The sequence below is a fragment of the Protopterus annectens genome, chromosome 5.part0 (assembly GCF_019279795.1).
Source record: "Protopterus annectens isolate FY-2018-M chromosome 5.part0, PAN1.0, whole genome shotgun sequence".
Lineage (NCBI taxonomy): Eukaryota > Metazoa > Chordata > Ceratodontiformes > Protopteridae > Protopterus > Protopterus annectens.
In genome coordinates this window covers 253694991-253721562 of record NC_056735.1, presented here as the reverse complement: position 1 = coordinate 253721562, position 26572 = coordinate 253694991, and the positions used below count along the sequence as shown (strand labels likewise).

The window sequence follows — 26572 nt, the reverse complement described above, 5'->3', positions numbered from 1 at the left end:
ACAAGTGCTTTTTGTATATATTTATAGTTAATCTTGTAGATATTACATAATTCATTATAGTTTTGCACATTATCCATTGTTCACGTTTGAAATTGGCACACTGTTAATTTAATCCTACCATCAATTTATTATTAAAACTGCATATGCTTGCACCACATATGTCTGTGGTTGCAGATCCTGCCGGAAAAGCTAGAGATCCCTTACTATAACTGCCCTTTATGACTTCACCTTGGCCAGTATTCCGTTGTTTGCAGTATTTGGCCTGGCTAACATGCTGAAGCCGTTCAATAATTTCATGACTACATTAATGAGAGATGTATGCTTATTGTCATGGTTTGCCTTTGAGTTTTGGAAGGACACTAATTCTGGCAGTAGTTATTGAAGGGATGACTGACTTGCATCTCTTAATATCAGCACCTTAGCTAAGGGCTTAGGTCAGTCTGCGTCTTCCTGTTTAAAACAAAAAATAGGAAAGGTAGGAAAGGCTTCTGGGCTGGATGCCTCCCTTTCTAGCCCTTTGCACCTTATCTGCATCAGTGAAATCATACTTCTGCTCTGTAGAAAACTTTCTGGACTCGCTGCTGATAGCCACTCATACTCTCACTTTCTGGCTTTAATAAAGTGCGGTTTTTGCTTTTTTGGATACCTAAGTGACAGCACCATTTTTCCTTGTATCAGATGACAGCTGATCTTCTGTTGAAATGCCAAGCTATATAATTTGTCAGCCTTTGTCCACCGAGTCCCCACTTCTAATACATTGTCACTTACATTACAAGCTGCGTTGATTGTCAGTGAAAGCTCTGCTTTTGCAGTTTGTGCAATTGGTACATTATTCCTCATTGGTGACTACAGAAGCTCATTTAGTTATTCTAAATCCCTCCTGTTCTGTATCCCTCCACAACCATAATAATCCCTGTTATCACTGCCTTCGCTCTGTCCCAGCACATCATCCTTATGCACTCTTCAGCAACCCTTTAAGATTCCCTGTAAGTCTGTGTAACTGTTAAACCAAGGGAGTATCAGAAATATTTCCCTTTTTTTTTTTTTTTAACTTTTTTTTTTTTTTTTTTAACTGTAAATAGTTTTTATGTATGCATGTCTGGCCTGCTAGTTTGTTAGGTTAGACGTGTAAGTACTCTTTTCAATCTTAGTCTAACCACAGGCTTTGTTCCTGTGGAATAGAGAACAGTAGCAGTTATTCCCGCTCCACAAAGGTGGCCTAGCAAACAGACCTGGGGGATTACAGACCCATAAGCTTGACCAGCCTCATCTGTAAGGCCATGGAATGTATCATTATGGACCTCATAAATAGACATAGGTGACTTCCAAACCCTGGATCCTACCCAGTTCGGCTTTAAGGTCATTTTCTGTCTGTTTAAATCATGAGTTTTTCGAAAATGTAACCAGGGTCATTGATGAGGGCAAATGTTTACACACAGCATATCTTAACTTGGCAAAGGTTTTACTGATAAACTTGGCAAACTGAATGTAACCCCCTTTGTTGTAAGATGGGTTAACTGGCTCACAGACTGGACACACACTATAAAAGTGGGCGACTCCACATCAACCAGCAGACCTGTTACCAGTGGGGTGCCACAGGGGTCGGTGTTTGGTATATACTTCTCAGAAGTTCAGGGGGTTGTGGCTGATCAAGTTTGCAGAAGACTGCAAATTGGGTGCACTTATCGAATCCACAGTTTGTCTGAATACTCCAGGAAGGTCTTGCTCAGACCAACGACTGGTGTCTTAGTCATGGTCTCAAACTGTAGACAAAAAATGCCTCACCATTCCCTACGGCACAAACAATGTCCCTTCACAGTATCAAACAATAACCGAAGTACCCATGAAGTGGTAAGGGACTTGGGTTCACAAGTTGACAGTGATTTTAACTTTGACCACTATGTGTCTACAGTAGTAAGGAAGGCTTTCTATGGGTAGTAAAAGTATCGCCTTGAGCAAAAGAGGTTGTTCCCCTCTATACATGGCAGTAATCCAGCCCATAATTGAGTGTAATGCACCATTCAGCATGCACCGTACAAAGTACCTGCAGCAATTGGAGAGACCTCAGAGGTTTCTAATAAAGATGATCAAGGGACTGCAGCACGTGCCATACACACAGACTTAAGTCCCCGTCACTTTAACTCTGTATCATATAGATGATTTGGGGAGACTTATGCCTGGCTTACAGAGCAATCTCAGACCCAAGCTTAATGAACTTGCTGCATATCCGTAAATCAAACAGGACTAGGGGCACCCATTCCAGGGACCTAAATATGGCCTGTAACTTAAATAGGGCATGCTGGAGGGGACAGATTTATCTTCCAGTGACTGTTGCATCTTTCAAATAGGCTATCTATTCATGTGAAGCAGAGTTACCTCTATGATACTGTTTAAAAGGAACCTGGACGAGTGGATGGACACCTTTTGAATCTGAACAGGAGGATGATGGGACAGATGCAGGATTTTCTCCTCAAATTTCTGATTCAGAGTCTGAAGAGAACTTTATTGTTCTCCTGTGGGGCATACCTCTCAACCTCTTAGTGCTAGAAATATGGACAGAGATCAACAAAATGGGTGGACAAAGGCCCAAAAATAGGGACATATTTTAAGTATTGTTCTTATAAACGTAGAAAGCTTCTAGAGTTTATTTTAACTTACTTTATCTGAAGCTCAAATGTATGTTTAGTGACTTCAGAAAACCACAAATTTTTGAGGAACAGCCAAAAATAAGAACCAAAAATTTGGACAGTTAAACTGAGAGGTAAGCTGTGAGGTTAGACTGCTACTAGAATGTACCAATGTTTCAGTGGTAGAACACTTGGATGTCTGTCCCTCAAAATACCATGAGTTGTTACAGCAGGAATTTCTAGAACCTATGCCCATTCCTCCTTTTCTGTCTGATTTAGAGGATGTGTTACTGCCTATAATTTTCCTTGTAGTCAGCTACTCCAAAAAGCAAGGATAAAACTAAGGAACTTTATACATCCTAAGTTTTTATGCACTGTTCCCAAACCTGACCCAGCAGCTATAGCTTTAGTTGACGCTAGTGCTGGTAAATGCTTGGTTGACTCCAATCCTGCGGTCTGCTAAGGGTGCAAGAATTGATAAGCATGCAACAACATGACAAGCAGCAACATGGTTTTCACCTCCTGCATTTATTAAGCATTACAAGCTAGACTGCGTTTCCAGAGCCAGAACTTCCTTTGGGGCTTCCATCCTGAAGGGAGCTCCTGTCTTGAGGCCATCTAAGCTGGGGATTTTGACCTCTATGTTGGATTTGGCAGACTGAATAAGATATAAAAGTTTTGTACTAACCATAATGATGGGTCATTTTATCCCAGTCCATCTGATATAGCAACCTGCTGCTCTTGCCAATCTGTAAAATGTGATGGTCCTTTTCTTGGATGAAAAGTACAAGTGCACTGGGATTCAGGAACCAGACTGTCAGTTGGAAAGGAGCAGGGCATTTTGGAATTGAAATGCTTCGTAGGGTGCGAGGCTGGAGTTCTAAATCAGACTGACTGGATCTGAGCAGGAACATGAAGAACCATATGTCATATTGGACGGACTGGGATGAAGGTGTCTACCATTATGGTCAAGCACATAACTTTTGTTTCTGCAGTATTTGTGACAATGGGCGTGCCTTCGTTGAAGGTTGCGGGTTGAGCTGGCACCTCGGCATTTCGTAAAAATATCTACTGCCAGTCATTAGCGGACCGGAGTTCCGCTGTGGTGACCACTTACCGGGGAAAAAGCCAAAAGACTAACAAAACTTTCCTATGACCTGTCTGGTTTTTCAGTATGTCTGCTCATGGATCCAGTCTTTCAGTGCATTTTTATGTCAGTGTTTTTTGAAAGGGGTATTACATAGAAGACCTCCAAGAAAGCTGGTGGCTCTTCCTTGGGATCTTAATGTTGTGTTAGAGGTGCCAACACTTCTGCTGTTTGAACCAGCGCATGTGACTGACCTGAGTTTCTTAACCAAGAACTGTTTTACCGATTGCTGTGACCTCTTCAAAAAGAGCATCTGAGTTGCAAGCTGTTGTGGTGCATCATCCTTCTCATTTTCTAGAGACCTGGTGTCTTTGAGATATCCCCCTTTTATGCCTGAAGTGGTATCTGAGTGTACTTTAAGCCAAACTATCTAGACCCCCTGTTTTCTTCCCTGAAACCAAACACGAGGGAGAAAGGATACTTCATACCTTTTGACAGAGAAAAACACTTTTCAGAACTTCTGATCAGTTCGGTACTTATGAAGGAAAGATGGAATGTGCCAGAGCAGAATGTCTCTGAATGATTGTCTCTGGCTATTACCTTTTGTTACAACTACAGCAGAACTATTCCAGGTAGGGTCAACTCACCCTATCAGGGCCTTTGCATCATCTAGGTTTTTTTTGGAAGTGTTGGACTTAGATCTCGAAGCAGCAACTTGGTCCTCCTGTACAAAGCACTACAAGCTAGATACCTTTTCCAGGTCTAGGTTAGGCTTTGCTAGGACCATTCACATTACCACCTCCAAGATGTTCCAAGCTATGGTAATTTACCCATATATCTTGGGCTACTACAGTTGTGATCAATTTGATGAACATAATACAGTTGTATTGTTAAACATACCATAACAGTAGATGTTCAAATGATCACAGCTGCAGTAGTTGCTTCTTCCCCTCCACCCCATTGCTTTTTGGTGTGTTTTCTACATCATGGTGTGGAAATGCCCCCCCCCCCCCCCCCACAGCAATATCCTCTCGAGGCTTAGCCTCCCTCTGTTGGCATGAAATATCTGAAGGGCTTTATGCCCAATCCTGTCTTTTAGTCATCTCAGCTTGAGTTGTCTAATAGTGAGTATATGGAAAGTGTCTTGAAGCTTTGGAGGCTGTCCAGCTGTTAAATCCTTAGCAGGATATAACCCATCTAGCTTTGGCTATTGCAGCAGTAATCATTGTCACACATACTGTTACAGTAAGTTTGCATGCACAGCTGTACTTTCTGCCAAATGCTGCTGTGCTCCATTTTTTTTAAAATTAAGTTCAAGATCATTTTTGATGCAATATATATATGCATATTCTGTCACTTGCTAGAATAGTTTTGGATGGGTGAACATGTTGATAGGTGCGCATTTTGCAGTTATCAGCAAACTTAGTCAACTACACTTGCTTGTATGTCTGCAAAGTAGAGGCAACTGTAATAGAACCTAAAGACTTACTGATAAAGTATATAGGGAGGTGCTGTGAAGTTAGGCAGTGTCTAATTCAGCAGTAATTACTGTAAGTCAAGAATGATTGGTGATGATTCATTTATTTGCTACTACCTGGCTACTAAGGGCAGGTCTTGCCATAGCAATGTGCCCCTTTTTTCTCACCATAAGCAAAGCAGTAGCACTAATGCTGATGTTAGACATGTGCCTCAAGCTTGTTTGGTCAGCAGTAATGTCCCTGGTGTTGCAGGAGTCTGCAGGCTAATAGCAAGGGTAGGCAGATCTGTGACTCTGAATAGCGCTTGGGCAAGTGTGGTGTGTGATAAAGATCTAGCAATGTACAGTGGATATAAAGTGTACACACCCCTGTTAAAATGCCATTTTTTTGTGATATCAAAAACTGAGACCACAATAAATCATTTCTAAACTTTTCCCACCATTAATGTGACCTATAACTTGTACAATTCAATTGAAAAACAAATCTGTTGGGGAAAAAATATAAAAAAAAAAATACAATAAGCTGGTTGCAAAAGTGTGCACACCCTTAAACTAACACTTGGTTAAAGCACATTTTGCTTTAATTACAGCTTTCAGTCTTCTTGGGTACACACCTGCCATCAATTAGAGACTCTGATTAACCCCAAATAAAGTTCAGCTGTCCTAGTAGGATTTTCCTGACATTTACTCAGTTGCCTGCTACAGCAAAAGCCATGGTTCGCAGAGAGCTTACAAAACCTCAAAGGGATCTCATTGTGGAAAGGTATCAGTCCGGAGAAGGGTACAAAAAAATTTCCACAGCATTGGATATACCATGGAACATAGTGAAGAGTCACAAAAAGTAGAGAAAATATGTGATAATAGTTATGTTGCAAAGAACTGGCCGTGCCTCCAAAACTGATGAAAAGACGAGACAAAAACTGGTCAGGGAGGCTGTCAAGAGACCTATAGCAACACTGAAGGAGCTGTAGGAATTTCTGGCAAGTACTGGTTGTGAACTGCATGTGACAGCAATCTCCTGTATTCTCCATATGTGTGGCCTGTGGGGTAGGGTTGCAAGACAGAAGCCTTTGTCTTGCACAGAAAAACATCCAGGTCCGGCTAAAATTTGCAGAACAATACATGTCTCCCAAAAGCATGTGGGAAAAATGTGTTGTGGTCTGATGAGACCAAGGTTGAACTTTTTGGCTAGAATTCCAATAGGTACATTTGGCACAAATACAGTTCGTATCACCAGAAAAACACCATCCCCATGGTGAAGCATCTTGGCAGTATCATACTTTTGGCGTTGCTTTTCAGCTGACAGTGGGGCTTTAGTCAAGGTGGAGGGAATTATGAACAGTTCCAAATACCAGTCACTTATGGCCTAAAACCTTCAGGCGTCTCCTAGAAAGATGAAGATGAAGATGATGAGGAATTTCACCTTTCAGCATGACAATGACCCTAAGCATACATCCAAATCAACAAAAGAATGACTTCGCCAGAAGAAAATTAACGTTTTGGAATGGCCCTGCCAGAGCCCATATCTAAATCCAGTAGATGATCTGGGGTGACCTGAAGAGGGCTGTGCACAAGGGATGCCCTCGCAATCTGACAAATTTGGAGCACTTTTGCAACACTACAACCTGTGAGAGATGCACTTACATAGCCAAAATGGAAGCAAAGCTCTCTCCACCCAAGATTGTGCTAGACAGTCAAGAGGAGAAGGTTAACACCCACACTACACCTCAAGCAACACATAGCCCTTCTAAACCCACACCACCAACACCCACATACAACAACACTAAATCCACATATGCAGAGGCCCTTAACTGTAACCTGCCCAAGCAACAAGGACTTCTGAAGCTGAAACGCAAACAAACACCAATCACAACCAAAGTGTCACATAGTTCACAACACCTGTGTGCCACCCAGCAACAGCCCCTAAGGCAAGACAATGTACCTAATATTTTGGCCATAGGTGACTCTATAGTCCGGCACACTGATGTCCCTCTCACCAGGTTGAACAAGGAGAAAATTAGTCAGCTGCCTGTCAGGTGCCAGGATCCACCACATAACGCATGCACTCAAGTCACTCCACAAGTACAAATATGACTGTCATTGTCCATGTCGGAGTGAATGACTTGAGACGTACCTCCCTGGACTACATGAAAAGAGACATGGAAGAGCTCTCTGATCATGTGGCCCAGGCAGGTATGATCCTAGCCCTGAGTAGCATCCTGCCTTCGCCCAGAATGATACCACAATATAAGGACAAAATGATTGACTTAAACAATTGGCTAAGCTTCTGGTGTTGTTCAAAGGGGATCCAGTATCTGTCTTCCTGGGATGACATGATTGACAGACCACGATGCTTTGCCAGAGATGGTCTGCACCTGTCGCCTCTGGGATTCAGGTTACTGGCTAACGCTCTTGCCACCCCTGTAGTGCCTTTTTTAGGCAAAGTTCAAAGGACAAAACCACCACCGTAACGGGTACAAGCATGCAAAATCTGAAGGTAATGCTACGCCATGCTAGAAGTCTAAACCTCAAAATGCAGTCTCTCGAGGCACTCCTAAAAATGGAGAACATCGATATCTGTGCAGTAACTGAGACCTGGTTCAAGGCTCCAGAGAGCACCCCTGCAGTACCAGGCTACAACTCTTACCACACTTTTCGGCCACCAAAGCAGGACTGAAACACTAAAGATGGAGGAGTGTCAGTATTCACCAAGGATATTCACACCACCAGGCTAGTTGCCCAACACAATGCGTCTGAAATTCTCCAGGTGCAACTAACACTAGGTAAGACTGCAATCCAAATTGTAGCTTGCTACAGATCCCCCACCATACCCCAAGATTCTCACTACACCTTTCTACACATACTGGAAAATATTAAGATAGAACCAAACACCCTAATACTGGGTGATTTTAACTACCCTGCCATTAACTGGGAAAGCTACTTGTGTACCAACACCTTTGCCCAACGGTTTTTGGAATTCATAAATTCCAACGCCCTGGATCCAACTAATCCATGGTCCCACCAGGGGCTCCAATATCCTAGACTTGGTCATTGCCAACATGGGAAATCGATGCTCCACACCTATGGTCACCCCCTCGTTAGTCACGTCTGACCATAAGCTAATCACCGTTAACATCCACATCCCACCCCCCCCCCAGTAAGGAAACCTCCATAAAAAACTTCTCCAAAACCAACTTCATGCTACTCAAGTCTGAAGTGACAAACTTCATGACACCCATGCAGACGGGAGCTGAAAGTTCAACTGCTGAATCCTACACTAAGGCACTGTACGAGCACATCCACTCACACTCATGCATAAATCGTGCCATTCCAAATAGAACCAAGATGCTCTCATCCAAAAAAAAAAGCCAATCTGGTGGTCCCCTGCCATAAACAAACTTTACAACAAAAGGAAGAAACCGTTGCAGAAATGAGGAAAATCCCAGGATGCAAAAAACTTCCTTACCAGCCTCAGTAAGAAACTGAGATCCCTCATAAAATCCTCCAAAGCTAGTTACGAAAATAAAATTTGCAAAGATTCCAAAGACCACAACAAGGCATTCTATAACTGTCAAGAATCTAAATGGCAATGCTCAGATCTGCTCCGAGCTAAAACAGAATGGCATTAAATATACTGATCCCAAGGATATTGCCAATATCCTGGCAGATCGATTCAGTGCCAACTTCACCCCCCTCTCACCCCCTAAATGGCCCATCTCAATATCTGGAGATTGCCAAATTCCGGTAATAATGGCCATACAGGTAAAAAAACGCACTCTCCAAAGCTAGGAATACAGCATCCATGGGACCAGATGACATCCCGTGCTGTGTACTACATGAACCACAATATGGACTGGCACCTCACCTAAGTGTCATGTTTAATCATAGCCTCACCTCAGGTTTCGTGCCCACTGAGTGGCGCACAGCTACAGTTATCCCACTCCACAAGGGGGGATCCACCTTGGATCCCAGAAACTACCGTCCCATCAGTCTGACAAGGCTTATCTGCAAGGCCATGGAGCGTATTATCATGGAACTTATAAACAGACATTGGCAACCTTCAAACACTGGACCCCACCCAGTTTGGGTTCGTGAAGGGCCAATCTTGTCTCCTGAACTTGATTGACTTCTTCAAATCAGTCTCCAGAGCCATGGACAAGGGTAAGGTGGTCCACACAGCCTATCTAGACCTTGCCAAGGCCTTTGACACCATCCCCCACTCTGGAATCGTAGATAAACTTACTAAGCTGGGCATTAATCCCTACTTCACCCAATGGGTTGCTAACTGGCTTACTGATAGAACCCACACTGTAAAAGTAGCAGACTCCAAATCCAGCTCCAGACAAGTGACAAGTGGAGTACCTCGGGGTTCAGTCCTGGCACCGCTCTTGTTTGGCATGTACTTCTCTGAAGTACAAGCCAACACTAGGGGACTCTGGTTAACAAAGTTTGCAGATGACTGCAAACTGGGAGCCATTATTGAATCCCCAAATGATGTGGATACTCTACAAAAGGGCCTTACAGAAACAGATGCTTGGTGCCAGAGCCATGGGCTCAAGCTCAATGCCAAGAAATGTATAGTTATCCCCTTTGGGGAAAAAACATGTATCCGTGAATTACCATATAGGTGGCAGTACACTAAACTCCGAAAGTTTGATAAGAGACTTAGGGACACAGGTGGACAGTGGTCTCACCTTCGATAACCACATCGCCACAACAGTCAGGAAATCCTATGTGGCACACCTCATCACTAAGGGCTTTTCATCCAGAAAAAAGGTCATTGTCCCACTGTACTCATCCCTCATTAGACCCATTATAGAATACAATGCCCCGTTTGGTATGTACCTCTCAAGTCATCTGCAACAACTGGAAAGGCCACAGAAATACCTCACTAAAAGAATCACAGGCCTAAAGCAGATGCCCTATGCTGACCGCCTTAAAAAAACTCCAGCTATACTCTGTCACATATCGTCTACTCAGAGGCGATCTTTGCTTAACATACAAGGCCATGTCAAACCCAGAGCTGTTGGACATGCTACACTTAAAGAAATCCCAATCCCTCAGAGCCACACGCTCCAGGTATCTAAACCTTGTCATCACAATAAACAAAACATGCTGGAGGGATAGGTTCCTGACCCAGAGACTCCCCAGACTCTGGAATAGATTGCCCATACATGTCAAGCAGAGTGCCTCTTTGGCCCTCTTCAAAAGGAACCTTGATTGGATAGGAGAAAGGAAATTCACCCCGGGGATCATGTCAGTTGCCCTGCTAGACAGGGGTCCAGGGAAGTAAATAGTGTGGGAAGAAATAGCCAGGGAATTGTTATGGCTAGGCTTGTATCGGCCCTAGGGCTGATAGCCTAGTACCAACCTATGAATCTATAAGGAAGAGTGGGGAGATGGTGCCAAGTCCAGATGTGCCATGCACATCCAGATGTGACTCCTACCTAAGGAGACTGCTGTAATTAAAAGGTGCTTCAACTTGTTGGTTTAAGGGTGTGCACACTTATACAACCAGCTTATTATAAGTTTTTTATTTTTCATATTTTTTCACCTAACAGATTTGTTTTTCAGTTGAATTTTAACAAGTTATAGGTCACATTAAAGGTGTGAAAAGTTATGATTTATTGTGGTCTTTTTATATCACACAAACCTTGCATTTTAACAGGGGTGTGTACACTTTTTTTATCCACTGTACTTGTTTGACACTAGGCTGTTTTAATAAGGACTTGCTGTGCTTTGCTTGATATACTAAGGTCAGAGCAGATTGTAAGATGTTATTTACATTTCCAGTGAAATGCATCCGTACAACAAAGATTTAAAATCGGTGGTGCACATTGTGTAGGTGTCACTCAAATTACATGCATTTTCCATAGTAGAACACATGAGGTTCTTGTGTTCACATATCTGCATACATTCCATAGCTTTATCTGCTAATTAGTTACATCACATCTATGATTTGGCATTTAGTAAAGAATCTAACCTTGCCAAGATGGCACTCTACAGTTAAACTGCCAGTGTTTTATTTGATCACTTTTCTTCAAGTTGCGGTTTTAATTGCAAATTCTTAATTCCACCGATTAGAATTTCTCATGATTTTTTTCCCCGTGTTATGTCATGTACAGGAGACATTTGTTTTTCACAGCAATATGTGCTTCCCAAAGGACAGAAGTGATGCACAAGCAAGACCACTGATGGTGACAGGACATGAAATTGAAATTGCCAGGTTAGAAGGCAACTTTGGTGTCTGCAGAAGCTTCAGTATATTCACAATGAGCTATTCAGTATGCTTGGTTTGCCCAGTTAGTCGACTGCAAAATGCAACAACTTTAGTTAACTAGCAAGGCATTTGAAAGGTTGCAGTGCATTTGTGCGAGACTAAAAATAGAGATACAGGAGTTTCTCCTTTTCCTACTGTTGTGTCCACTTTTGGTATATATAAAATAGCAGTGGTGTGGGAGCTGTAGGGGGCTTGTGCTCCCTTGTAAAAAAAAAAAAAAAGTAAATGCTGTTTTACTGTCTACAGCTTGTAAAACTAGATGCATTATGTCTACATCATCAAACTATGAAAGTGCTATTTGATACTATGGACGTCAATGTATATATGTCTCAGGTCATGTATATTTTTTATTCTTGAACTTATGAAAAAAAGTGCAGCCAGTTTGTTGCCCGCAGTCATAAATTTGCTTTTGTGGCTGCTTTAGTATAATGTCTAATTGCTTGTCTACCCTCCATTCCAGGCCAGTGCATGTGATTGTTGATGATATCCGAAAAGGTGATGTAGCATCATATGGAGCAGAAAAGCTGGCTGAGCTATGCAAACTACTGCCTGAGAGAGACGAGGAGGTAAGGAACAAGGCTCTACAGCTGGACCATTTATCTTTGCCAGCATCTGTCTGGTATAGTTATACTTGCCATAGCAATTTTACGCACATGCACTAGTTGAGTGAGGATAATCAATGGTTTCCAGCTGAAGAGTAGTCTAGTGCCAAATGTTAGTATTGTAACTTAACTCTAACATTGGGACATGTAATGAGGAGTGTGGGAAGATTAAACTATTTTAGCCCTTGTGTTATAACACTCAAATCTCAATCTACATTGCAATTCCTATGAAAATCTATTAGATGTGCAGGAATACTCGCAGCAGCGGTCTTGCTTGACAATTTAGAAATAATACTAGGTGTGGACATTTCATCAGAGTTGAATGTTTTTAAAAAAATAATGCTACAGAATGTACGGTAGTGTACACAGATGACACTTAAGTTGCATGCAGTATATTGTGCATGCATAGACTTTGAATAATTGGTTATGACAGAAACATGCAGATTTATGGGTTAAAGATAAAATATATTCCAGTTCAGCTGACATAGCCAAAGTGCTCATAAAGACTTATTGGGAGTGATCAGTGGAAAAAAGGTAACGGTACGCATTTATGTTGTGTAGGGTGTACCAGAAATTAGTCTTTCAGTCAAAAGTTCCAGATCCCATGCAAGAAAATTGCATGATAAATGTGCGTTAAAGCTACAGGTTGAACTCTTATATTTTACTTGTATAAAGGACAGACAAGTAAACTTCCAGAATTGGATCAGTTCAGCTCTATTAATTGATATGTATAGGTAAGTAGTTCAAGGTTGTATACATTTCATGCATAAATTGCAGTTTCCCAAGCACACGTAACTGGGTTATCTGATTACAAGCCAGCTGAATTAGACAGCACTGTATGCAATAAAACAGTATGGCAAGGATCAGTTTAATATTCCGGGTGGCATTTTATGTAGTTACTTGATAAATACTTGCAGCATTCAGTAGTACTGAAAAAAATTAAATGACATCGGCTAAGGGAACAGCAATGTTAAGACAGGTGGAGATTTACACACAACAGTATGTTAGGACCTAAGGGTCAGAGTAAACATAGAAAGTTCAGCAGTTAAGAATAATTTTATAGAGGTGCAGAAATGCAAACAATTTTGCAATATTAATAGTGTTCGGTTACTACTTTAGTGTTTACTCCCCTAATTTCTAGGGAGCAAGTCATCACTGCCCTCTGAAAGGCAAAAATACAGCCTCCATGGGATCCTATAACATCCCAGACTGCATCCTACATGAACTCGGGCAGGAACCTGCAGCACCATCAGGCACCCTGTTCAACCAAAACCTGAGTACCTGCTTTATCCCAGCTGAGTGGAGGACAGCTACTGTCGTACCTTTGCACAAAGTTGGAAGGTCCACCGATCCAGGAAATTATAGACCCATCAGTCTAACTAGCCTGATCTGCAAGGCCATGGAGCGGATTATCATGGACCTCATTAACAAGGATATTGGCAACCTCCAGACACTTGATCCCACATAGTTTGGTTTTGTCAAGGGGTGTTCATGACTGTTAAATTTGGTTGATAACTTTGAGACAGTTACCAAGGCCATAGACGAGGGGAAGACTGTGCACACCACCTGCCTTGACCTGGCCAAAGCCTTTGATACTACTCTCCACTCAGGTATAATAGATACTCTCTCAACTAGGCATCAATCCATACGTTACCAAATGGGTAGCAAACTGGCTCACTGATAGAACCCACCTAGTCAAAATAGGGGAAGCCACCTCAAGTAGTAGACCCATTACAAGCGGTGTACCCCAGGGATCGGTCTTGGGGCCTCCAAGATATACTTGGAGGTGCAGGCCAAATCTAGTGGGCTATGGCTGACAAAGTTTGCAGATGACTGCAAGCTGGGTGCTGTCATCAGTTCCCCTAGTGACGTGGACATCCTCCAAGAGGGTCTCACACAAACAAATGACTGGTGCCAGAAACATGGCCTCAAACTGAAAGCCAAGTCATCTTTTTTGGGGAGAATGACATCCCCACAAATTAATCACATTGATAAGGTACTAAGCACGCAGTCAGTCGTGAGGAACTTGGGCACCCAACTTGATAGCAATCTGACTTTTTACCACCATATTGCCTCCATTGTACGGAAAGCTTTCTACATGGCCCACCTCATTAGTAAGGGTATCTCATCCAGGGATAACGTGGTCCTAACATCTCTGTATTCTTCCCATATAAGACCCATTATTGAATAAAGTGCCCCTTTTGCCATGTACCTCACAAAGCACATGCAACAGCTGGAAAGACCACAGAGGTTCCTCCACCCGGAGAATTCAGGGCCTCAAACATCTACCCTGTACAAATAGGCTAAAATCCCTGTCCCTGTACTCAGTCTCATACAGATTCCTCAGAGGAGACCTCTGTCTGACATACAAAGCTGTCTCGGACCCCACCCTGATGGGACTGCTGCATATCCATAAGTCAAGCTCCACTCTAGTAACCAGCATGCATGACTTCAACCTGTGACATAAGTAGGACTTGTTGGCAGGACAGATTTGTGTCCCAGAGACTTCCCTTTTGTGGAATAGACTCTCCATGTAAAGCAGAATACCTCATTAAACCTTTTTTTAAGTGGAACCTGGATAACTGGATGGGGAACAGAAAATACACCCCTGGGATTCCACTGTGTCCCTGCTGGACAGTGGCATAGGGTGCTGACGTGTTGGAATATGGGCTAAATTCTTGGCTAGCCTTGTAAGGGCCTCAGGGCCAATAGCCTAGAAACTTTCTATGATTTATTTGAAACATTAGTTTAATTCACTGTAATGCATTGTTTTGCTTACAAACGTACAAGAATTTATTAGCGACATACGTTTCCTGCAGAAAAATGCAAATAGGGTGACAAGCAATGCTATCGGTTTATAATTGTTAAAACTGTAAATATTTTAAGGTCCTGATACTTTTTTTCTTTTCTTTTGGTGCTTTGCAGAAATAATTTCCAGGTTGATTTTAAATAGTCTCAAAGTATCAGTCACCCAGCCTAGCATAAGAGATGAAAAAGGGGAGGTTTGGAAGGCCTAAGCAAGAAAATGACACAAAAAAGGGTACTTGGACATTTAAACAGTCTGCAGTACCTCAGCATTGACTGGGGACAATGCAGAGTAAGGAATAAACTTGGCAAGAGCTGTGGTGCACAAGTCCACTATCTACAGAAAAACTGTGTACAACACATCTGCATTTTGTGTAAATTAGAGTTAAAATAAGTATGTAAATGCTCTCGTGTTTTCAGACAGTTGTAGTACTAGTTTTCAGTTTGTTTTATCTGTTTTCAGACAATACAGACAGAAATGGATGCAAATACTTAAGTTTCCAGAATATATTTACTAGTTTTCAGTTATGCTTTTATCTGTGTTCAGGTAACACTGGCAAAAGATTTCTTTAGTCGTGGATTTGTTTCCAGAATATATACAGCTATTTTAATTGTTCAGTATAAATATGTATCACTTTAATGTAGATTTGAGTCTGTTCAGAATGGCATTCATCCTGTTATGAGTTCACTATAGCACGTTTTGGTCAGATTTTGAGTGTAACGTACATGCTCTGTTAAGCATGCAGTTAACATCACACTTCACATGATTCAGTTATTACTTTAAGGGTAAAGTGACAGAATTATTTGAAACAGACATTAAAATAAGTTGTCTAAAGAATAGGTACTAAGTTATTTAATGTACTTAAGGCAAAACAGGCCAGGCTTAATTTGTTAATTTACAATTTACAATGCACTTTAAATGTTGCACATTAGATGGCAAGTTAAAAGGACACTAACAAGAGTATGCAAAGGTACAAATCTGAAATACAGAAAGCATAGGTTTTAGTAAACTGTTACAGCTCATAAATATTTATAGGATATTTAAGACATTTAGAAGGAAGACCTATTACAGCACACAGAAATTAAGATGGTAAATAATTTTCAGCTAGATTTGTTTAGCTATTTTACAGATGCAAGGTAATACAGTATATGGTAGTTATGCTTCAAGACCAGTTAAAAAGGTATCCCTCTAGTGCCAATTTCAGTTAGTTCTCAGAAAATAGCCATCATGCTTGATAGGATGTATAATAAAGAAAATGGATGCAACAGTGCAATGTTTAAGGATTAAAATCTATGGACAACAGTTTCATTTGCTATGAGAGAGAAAAATAGTGGCACAGTAAGGCACCAGTTTGTAAGGTAGAAAACATAGGCAATAGACTATGTAATTTTACCATTACAGCATACAGTGATGGGGAAAAATAGGCAGGATTTACAGTTTGTACTGTAACTTTACTGAAGACTCAGAGACAGGTTGAGGATGTGTGGCATTTTCTTCATGCTGTTTCTGGAGCAGCAGGGTTAAAAGAATTACCTGGCCTAATTAGTTTTAGAAACTACAAAATTAAAAGATGCTGATTTTCAGAATAATATGCAGATTTTAGATGCATCACACACATCAGAACTTCATCATCTTAAATCTTCTAAAGACTATGGATCTACGTAATGGGGTGTTGGTGTGGGTATATTTCCTGCATATGGAGCTGTTAACGCTATTAGGAAATTAGATAAATTAGCCAAGTTGCTGGAGGTATTGATTAATAGTACATTTGAGATAATAAAGAACATCACTATCTATCGGGACACTAAGCCGTGGTGGTACAGCGGTAGCGGTATTGCCTCACAGCAAGAGGTTCTCTTGTTCGATTCTCGGCTGGAGTGCCTTCTGTGTGGAGTCTGCATGTCCTCCCTGCGGTCGAGTGGCCTCCGAAAGACATGCATGAATGGGCGTGCCTTCGCTGAAGGTTGGGCGTTGGACTGGCAGCTCGGCACCATAAAAAACCAACTGCCAATCATTAGTGGACCGGAGTTCCACTGTGGCGACTCCTAACCGTGAAAAGCTGAAAAGAAAAACTATCAGGACATTACTGCAGGTTGAGTGATGTGGCATAAAGCCCCTGTATATTTAAAGCAGATTACAGTAGTTAATACAGATATGAGGTAACTACAAAAGGTCCCCATAAACTTTCATCAGGGATCTCTGGGGGAGATTTTAGACTAGGGGGTTCGCTTTATTCTTGGCGAGTTCCCTATAGTACATTAAGGTAGAATAAGAGGCCTGAAAATAGTCAGATTTGTGTTTTCATATTTGCATTCAGTTTCAGGGAAAGACAGTTGAGTAGAAAGGAAAAGATAGTCTTGCTGGCTAAGAATGAGATGTGCAGAAATAGTTCTCAGGGAAGGCTACAGAACTTTCCTTTCTCAAGGTAAAGATATATGTACTTGCAATGGAATGCTAGATAAAGAATAGACAGGCAGTTTTAGATGCATGCAAGACCAGCCTTAAACCAAGGCTAAAGAGGCGTATAGATGTTACATGATTTTGGTATTGAGAAATACTTCAGTCAGTTGAGTTAGTTTTTGGACTGATATGCAAAAGGTCAGACACTCAAGCCGGAGTTACTCAAGTCAGGTCAAATATCTAGCATTATTCAGAAGAATGTTTCAGTTGATAATATTCAGGAGAATCAGAATATACATGCAGAATCTTTGGATATATTTATCAACACTGTTACTGTTATCCAGCATTCCAGAATATTATGTTCGGATATTGTTGATCTTCACTGTACATAAAGCATTCTTAACCAAACTGCAGAGTGCAGAATTCATTCTGAAAAGTACAGAAGATTTGGTCCGTAAAGGAGAAATCGTCACCTGTTCAGCACACGTTTAGGTAATTAACAGACATTTATTTCAGTTGTTTCCAGTTAATTCCAGTATACTACAGTCTTATTAGGTCTTATAAATACTATTTTTTTAGTTTCTCATAAATGTTTGATTGCTAGGCTAACATTTGAAACGCACTACACCAGTATATCCTGTACTAGAGTAGAAAATACAGCCAGATAAATGGCTTAAGCTTCTTACTGGACTTCCCTCTGAACATTCAAAACTAAGCTTTTACATGTCAAGATTTTGTCAGCTTTTTAAACTCCAAGAATGACCAATAAAAAAAAAAAAAAAGACCAAGAAAGAAAGTCTTCATGTAGTGGTGAGCCATGGGATATATGCATATAGCTAGTTGGGTTTGATTTTAAAAAAGTGAAAGTGAAATGTCATGGGCATGCAGAAACTGTGCACCTTGAACACTGGGATGCCCTAAAGAGCCCGTTTGCAAATATCCCATTGGCATCCATTACAGGAGGTTTAAAGTGAAGACTTTAGCTTTTCTGTCTTTGTGTAGTTTGCGTGATCTTTTTACCTTTTGGTTTGGATTTCTCTTTCATAGTATAATTTTAGTGTGGCTCTCTGCCCACTTTTACAGGCATAACAACTTAAGTCTGCATTGAGAACCTGTATTTTATTTGCTCCTGCTAACAAAATTGCAAATCAAGCAGCCTAACTACAATCTTGGAAATGGCCAAGACGATGGCACTATCTTCCTTAGACCTAGTTTTAAAACCTTTACAGGAGAAAAAGGCCCAACTGTTTGGAAATGACTACTTGCAGAAGTGAGACAGCAAAAGATGCTATAGTTTAAAACTAAACTGAAGCAGCTTTAAGGACACATTACTTGTTTCTGTGACAGTAGCTAGCCCTTGCAGCTCATGCTGTATTCACAGCTTTCTTACATTTATAAAATATGGTTGAATGCGTACCTTAATTGTATGCTGTATAATTTGCATTTATAATTGTCAATAATATATAAACGTATTGCCTCTACTTTTACTGTACGAAGTGTAACTCTGCATTTTTAGTCTATATTTCTGTGTTGTTCTATGGTACCTGGGTTGTTCATGAAAAGGATGTGTTGACCAGTCCACTTACCAGGTTATGAAACTGAAATAAAATGCTTTCTTTGCTGCATTCCATATTTTGGTGTCCATACTTAACTGTCCTACTTGGTTTCAGGTTTCTGACCATTTTAATTTGCATATCCTGTGCATTTTTAGTACTTCTTTCAAAGTAATACTTCAGGCATTTTCAAATGCCTGATTATTTTCCAGTGTTTTGTGTTCATTTATTCTACAGACTTCTGTATAGCTTTGTGCTTGCTGTAACATCTCTCCATAGTTAGTCTTGTGTTAATTTTCTCAGTTCATCTTATTTTGATAATTAAGTAATCATCTGATGTTGTGTTAATCTTCTTTCCATTCATCACTAATGGGTTTGGTTCCGAGCCCTCGGAACGGAGTCTGCCTTTTTACCAAGCTCGCACCAGCCAAAAAACTCTCGAGCCAAGTCTCTACCCAGAATGCTCTTCTCCCTGTTGCCTCAGATCTCGTTTGCTGCATAGCCGCGTTTCAGCTGAGCTCTCAGCTAAGTGAAACAGTTTTTGATATTTGTGTGAAAAATTTTGGATATCTTCATATTTTATTAAGCAATTAGTTTTTTCTAGTGCCTTTTCTTCTGTCTGACCTTATTTTTTCCTTTCTTCCCATAGTTACCGTTGGTACACTGTCAAGGACCATTGTTGGTACGGCCTTTCCTCCTTTACCCTTGTGGTATTTCTTCAGTGCCATAGTTTGTGTTTAACCTATTTGCTGTCTTTTATTCAGATGTTTCCTTTCTTTTCTCTATCATACCAGTGTATTGTTTTATTTGTGACTTTTGTGAACAGAGTTGACTTTGATTATAGTTGGATTGTACAGTTGGCCTGTGGTGTTTTTTCTCTATCAAGATGTCTGATAAGAAGGGTACTTCAGGTTTTAAGCATTGTACTTCATGTAAGGGCAAGTTACCCAACAGTGATTCTCATAATGACTGTGTATACTGTTCCCTGATGACTGTGTATACTGTTTGGGAGTGTCCCACCTTTCGGTGCAACCTCCATGTGACATTTGTCAGTGTATACTGTTTGGGGATGTCCTACCTTTTGGTGCAGCCTCCATGTGACATTTGTCAGTTTTGTCAACACACTCTTAATGAGCGCAAAAATAAACTCATTCTGAAAGGATTACTAAAGTCTACCTTATCAGAAGCCATTTCTGCGATTGAGGTCGCATCCGCTTCTTCTAAGGACAAAGAGATCCCACTCTGTTTCACCATCGGGTTATCAGAGCAAGCCTGGGAAGTCAAAGGTCCCAAAGTTCTTAGGAGCATAAATCAGCCTCCTCAGCTCTGACCATCTGAAAAACCATAGATACCGCTGCCCATTTTGCCACCGATCCTGCCTCCAGCACAGATCATAGACTTACTAGGCCTATTTCGACTTTGCCACCTGTGGCCACTTCGGATCAAGGAACACCTTAGACTATATCATTAGTTTCCATTTTGGAACCGACCATTTTAGCTTCGAGTACTCGACATCAAGTGTTGTACCGACCTCACTGGATTTGACCCTTTTACTTCAGGTCTTGAAACTAGCGACTTCGGTGCTGGCAGAACTTGCACCACGGACCCGATACTCCCCCTCCATAGATTAATTTCTGGGCCAAGCGTATAGCCCCTACATTGAACGTCCTGACTCCCTGTCCAGAAAATCCACTAGATCCACCAGGAGCCTTTCTGAACATGACGTGGTGCATCCTGTAGACCAGCTGTTAGCCAGGAGGATTCCCTCACTTTCTAAGACACATCCACCGGCGGGACTTGGGTTACCTTATCCACGAACTCCATCTTGCGCTCCGACCATCTTGGTTCTGAAGCAGTCTGCTCCAACATCTTTCTTGGAATTCATCACCTTGGCACCTACAGTGCATCTCATGCTGGCTCAAGTTTTTCGCTTCCCGCCGAACCAGTCCTTCCTCAATCTGGGGATTGGGGAATGTGCGCGTTGGCCCAGTGTACGGCGCCACCTCTCTCCTTGGTTCCATCCTCTGTGCCAGTAGCTGCATCTGTGCCGATCCTGCTTTTGAGGCTCCATCTTTGGGGGGGGGGGGTTCGGAGAATTTTAAATTTATCCGGGCTTCCTGTAGAAATTTATTTTGCAATGTGCTTACTGTTTATATTTTGCTGCATCTTTGCCTGCTGAACAAGTGTTATATGAATGAGGTTTTCTTATGCAACTTGGGTTTTGAATCCTGCTTTTCCTTGGAAGGTGCATATACTACTACTAGAAATGCAGCTGCTTCTGTTGTATTGAGAGGGTGTACTTGGTTGCCAAATCAGAATTTTTCGAGCATTTAAAAAATGAGATTGAATGCTCCAAGTTTCATATTTGTTTGGTCCTGCTGGTACCCAGATTCTTGCAGTGAGATGATAGAGGTAAATTATTGCATGGGGTATCAAGAAAGCTTGTTTTGCATTTTGATGTTATTCCCCTGGTCCACTATTTGAAGTTGGACACCATTTTAAACAAAAATCCCAGCCTAGTGAGAGTCAGGGTACTACGAGGAAATGGCAGGAGAGTGATTCTTCCAAGTCAAATAAGAGGTTCCTTTCCAATAAAAATTATTTTTCTGTTAAAGAATAACTATGCCAGGACTCTGGTCATCCTGTCACTTCCTCCTGTTCCTCCTTCCCCCAGACTTTAGCTCAACCCAGAAGCATGGCTAGAAAGTGTTAGACAAATGGGTACTAAGAATAGTTCAGGGACTGTAATCTTGGCAGTGGACAGAAAATCATCCTTCAGGAAAATCTCTGCACAACTCCCTGACCAGACAGCTCTGATGTCATCACTGCTGCTGTATTCTTTATACTTGGGATATCCTGCTGAGGATAGCCTAATGACCGTCCATGAACCTCTCTAAGCAAATGGTTGGTTGGTTGTTCCATATTTTTATTTTTACACTCATGGTAAATCTGTTCCAGGCAAAGTTAAGGCACATTCTGTCAGAACCTTATCCTTTCTTGCAGCAACCTGATCCCTGTGTTCATACCTTTACAAAGCACTACAAAGTGGATTCTTATGTTCCACAGCAGGCTTTGCGGGGACCATTCTCTAGGGGACCCTGGATCCTTCCTCCTCCCAGGTAGGGTCAGCTTTTCTAAGAATCTACCCATATGCCACTGAAGTAGTATGGATTATGAACATAGTATAGTTGCGCAAGTCCTACTTGCCTGTAACTGCAGATCTTCAAATTTCATACTACCTCGGTGGCAGCTCCCACCCACTATCCCCCTTACTGTGCATATAATTCAGTGCTATCCAACCTTGTGTTGGTTGGCTTTGGTTTTGTTGTGTGGCTACAGATTGGTTAGTTTCAGGCAATTCTTGCTTATCTTGGTTTATCCTACTTGGCACTAGCAGCCTGAATAACTGGATTTCTGTGACCGGGGTTAGGCTTCCCATTATGGGAGATGGCCAGAAGAGGGGATTCTGAGCTCTGGAAAGCTGCCAGTGTGGGTTTGTGCATACAGAGAACCCATATACCATTGAAGTAGTGTGAAATTTTTACTACTGTTGCAGTTTAAGTAGAACTTGTGCAACCGTAGTGTATTTTTTTTCTTCAGAAAACTGAACAAACCATCTCAGTAGTCTTCCGACAAGCAGAAATTTAATGTGTTCATAGGTGCATATTAGGCTAACAACCACTAAGACCCTTATAAGCCTAGCTGTGCAGCCCAAATGTGGCCCACATGTTTGATTTATATAGGTGTATACAATGCTAATCACCATTACAAGGAAGGATCTTACAAAAGAAGGGATCCTTCCAAGAAAAAAAGGACAGTCCACTATTTCATGATTATTTCAGTATTCTTCCCCTTTTCCCCCTTCTGTCCTGGGTTTTTAAATGTGCTCCAGGTGGGGTACAGATAGCAGTTGGAAGGCCTACATTCTTTCTTAGGAATCCCACCTCATCCTCCAAACCAGACTTCCCTATTTCCTCTAGACATCAGTCCAATTCTTTCTATGGTGGTCTTGACCCCCCCAGAATAGATTATTTTTTTTTTTTTTGGTGCCAGATCTGAGCTTTCCTGGAGACCAATGCTCAACTTCTACTTTAACCTGTTTGTGAAAGTGCCAGCATTCAAAATGCTGACATTGCAAGTTATGTTGCCGCTCACATTCCTCACCTTACTTTTCTGTTAACTCTAGATCTGCAAGATGCTTATCACATCGACATTGCCATACAGTTCAGAAGTTTTTTTAAGATACTGTGTTGGGTTATATTACCAGATGTCCTTCAAGAATGCAACTGCAGTCCTGACATATGGGTTGTCCTGCCTCAGGCAGCCTTTCGGTCGGCCGGATTCCAAAGTCCGGGTCCGGCGTCGGCTGATGACACCTCCTCCCCGACGTCAGAGCGGCTGGGGTATAAAGCATCAGCCAACGCCATCTTCTTCAGTCTTTCTTGCCGTGCGGTGCCCGAAGCAGAAGCAGTTCGCAAGTGCCGGTCGGCCAGCTCCTGTGTTTTCAGATACCGAAGTCATCAAAGTTAAGGGCACCCGCTAGAACCTTTCTTGCCTCAGCCGGCGTCAGACCTCAAACTGAAAAAGTTAATAATTGTTTGTCTTGTGGTAAACAAATACCTCATAAGGACTTCCATTCTTATTGCCCTCCCTGCTTCGGCCCAGACCACGACGTCTCGGCCAGTGCTGCCTGTGCTTGCTTCAATAAGCGCACACTTAGGCGCCGGGCAGAATTTGCTGAAGACTTTTTTGGGGAAAATTACGCCTATATCATGCAGTCGGAACTTCCGACAGCACATGTTTCCAAAAAACGGAAGGACCGGGACCGACCTCTGCGGCCCGCGACTTCCACCGACACCACACCTAAGCCTACCGCGAGTGCATCGGTCTCTTTGGAGGTGGTAATTCAACCGCTCCAGGCCAATGACACTGCCATCAAGACACTTCGTCCCAGAGGCTACCCCGGTGCCGGTTATTGATTTTCCTCCTGAAACCGAAGCCCAAGATTTACCTGACCCCATACCGGTGGACAAAGTTACTCCAGCACGTGGGCAGCTAGGCCTCCTGTGTCTGTCTATCAAGGCCTACACACGTGCGAAGGCTGCCAGCCAGGCTAAGTCTCACCCTCCTAAATCTTTTTCACAGGGTCCCACTTCGGATAAACAGATCATGACTTTAGCTGCAGATCTAATTTCTTTAATCAGGGGTTCTCAGGCTCATCCAGACAGAGGCTCTCAGCCGCCTTCAGACAAAAGGCCCAGGGTTGAGCAGACTGATGCCCTTTCCTCAGATGAAGCTTCTGGTGAGTCGGGCCTTTCAGATTCCTAGGAAGAACCCTTCCCGGCCTACGAGGATTCTGATGCAGATGAATCTATTCCCTCTGCCTCTCCTCCTGAGGATATTTCCTTCGGGGATATTCTCCACTCCATGAGAGAGCATTTTCAGTGGCAGGGCCAGGATTTCTCCGACTCCAGGAAAAGGCTTCGGGCCTTCCTTAAGTTACCCCAGCACAGGCCTTTAGCTATTCCCCCAGTGTTAGATGTATTGGATGATGTGTACTCTGACTCCAGTACTTCTCCTGATTCTCTCCATCCTGCTCCTATCAAGTCAGACAGATATTACAGGGATGTCCTTCAAGGATGCATCTGCAGTCCTAACATATGGGTTGTCCTGCCTCAGGCAGCCCTTCGGTCGGCCGGATTCCAAAGTCTGGGTCTGGCCTCGCTGGATGTCGACTTCACCCGACGCCATAGCTGCTGTCAATTGGGTATAAAGGCATCAGCCAACGCCATTTTCCTCAGTCTTTTTGCCGCTACAGGTGCCCGCAGAAGCTGTTCAAGTAAGCGCCGGGTCGGTCAGATCCAGAGATTTCTACTACCAAGACTTCTAAAAGCTAAGTACCCCATTGGGGACTCTTTCTTGCCTCAGCCGATGTCAGAAAAAGTAAATAATTGTTTAACTTGTGGGAAACAAATACCTCATAAGGATTTCCACTCTTACTGCCTTTCTTGCTTAGGCCTGCAGACCACGACGTAGCAGCTTGTCTAGCCTGTGCTTCCTTCAACCGACGGACACTTAGACGCCGGGTCGGAGTTTGCAGAGTGAGTTTTTGGTCCCGCTTGCTTACATAAAATGCCGCTGGGGGAAATCCGGCCTTTCAAAAAATTAGCAAAGCCTTTCTGAACACGACGTGGTGTATCCTGTAGACCAGCTGTTAGCCAGGAGGATTCCTCACTTTCTAAGACACATCCACCGGCGGGACTTGGGTTACCTTGTCCACGAACTCCATCTTACGCTCCGACCATCTTGGTTCTGAAGCAGTCTGCTCCAACATCTTTCTTGGAATTAATCACCTTGGCACCTACAGTGCATCTCATGCTGGCTCAAGTTTTTTGCTTCCCGCCGAACCAGTCCTTCCTCAATCTGGGGATTGGGGAATGTGCGCGTTGGCCCAGTGTACGGCGCCACCTCTCTCCTTGGTTCCATCCTCTGTGCCAGTAGCTGCATCTGTACCGATCCTGCTTTTGAGGCTCCATCTTTGGGTTGAGAATTTTAAATTTATCCGGGCTTCCTGTAGAAATTTATTTTGCAATGTGCTTACTGTTTATATTTTGCTGCATCTTTGCCTGCTGAACAAGTGTTATATGAATGAGGTTTTCTTGTGCAACTTGGGTTTTGAATCCTGCTTTTCCTTGGAAGGTGCATATACTACTACTAGAAATGCAGCTGCTTCTGTTGTATTGAGAGGGTGTACTTGGTTGCCAGATCAGAATTTTTCGAGCATTTAAGAAATGAGATTGAATGCTCCAAGTTTCATATTTGTTTGGTCCTGCTGGTACCCAGATTCTTGCAGTGAGATGATAGAGGTAAATTATTGCATGGGGTATCAATAAAGCTTGTTTTGCATTTTGAGGTTATTCCCCTGGTCCACTATTTGAAGTTGGACACATTTTTAAACAAAAATCCCAGCCTAGTGAGAGTCAGGGTACTATGAGGAAATGGCAGGAGAGTGATTCTTCCAAGTCAAATAAGAGGTTCCTTTCCAATAAAAATTATTTTTCTGTTAAAGAATAACTATGCCAGGACTCTGGTCATCCTGTCACTTCCTCCTGTTCCTCCTTCCCCCAGACTTTAGCTCAACCCAGAAGCATGGCTAGAAAGTGTTAGACAAGCAGGTACTAAGAATAATTCAGGGACTGTAATCTTGGCAGTGGACAGAAAATCATCCTTCAGGAAAATCTCTGTACAACTCCCTGACCAGACAGCTCTGATGTCATCACTGCTGCTGTATTCTTTATACTTGGAATATCCTGCCGAGGATAGCCTAATGACCGTACATGCACCTCTCTAAGCAAATGGTTGTTCGATATTTTTATTTTTTCACTCATCATGGTAAATCTGTTCCAGGCAAAGTTAAGGCACATTCTGTCAGAACCTTATCCTTTCTTGCAGCAACCTGATCCTGTGTTCATACCTTTACAAAGCACTACAAAGTGGATTCTTATGTTCCACAGCAGGCTTTGCGGGGACCATTCTCTAGGGGACCCTGGATCCTCCTCCTCCCAGGTAGGGTCAGCTTTTCTAAGAATCTACCCATATGCCACTGAAGTAGTATGGATTATGAACATAGTATAGTTGCGCAAGTCCTACTTGCCTGTAACTGCAGATCTTCAAATTTCATACTACCTCGGTGGCAGCTCCCACCCACTATCCCCCTTACTGTGCATATAATTCAGTGCT

General features: G+C 42.3%; 1 protein-coding gene across 1 annotated transcript in view; it reads left to right on the top strand.

Moving 5' to 3' along the window:
* Positions 1 to 26572, top strand: part of LOC122802148 (inverted formin-2-like) — a 634538-nt gene that overhangs the window by 468922 nt on the left and 139044 nt on the right. The window contains exon 4 of the mRNA XM_044071825.1: positions 11932 to 12037. Coding sequence (XP_043927760.1) covers positions 11932 to 12037 — 106 coding nt within the window. The remainder of the gene's footprint in view (positions 1 to 11931; positions 12038 to 26572) is intronic.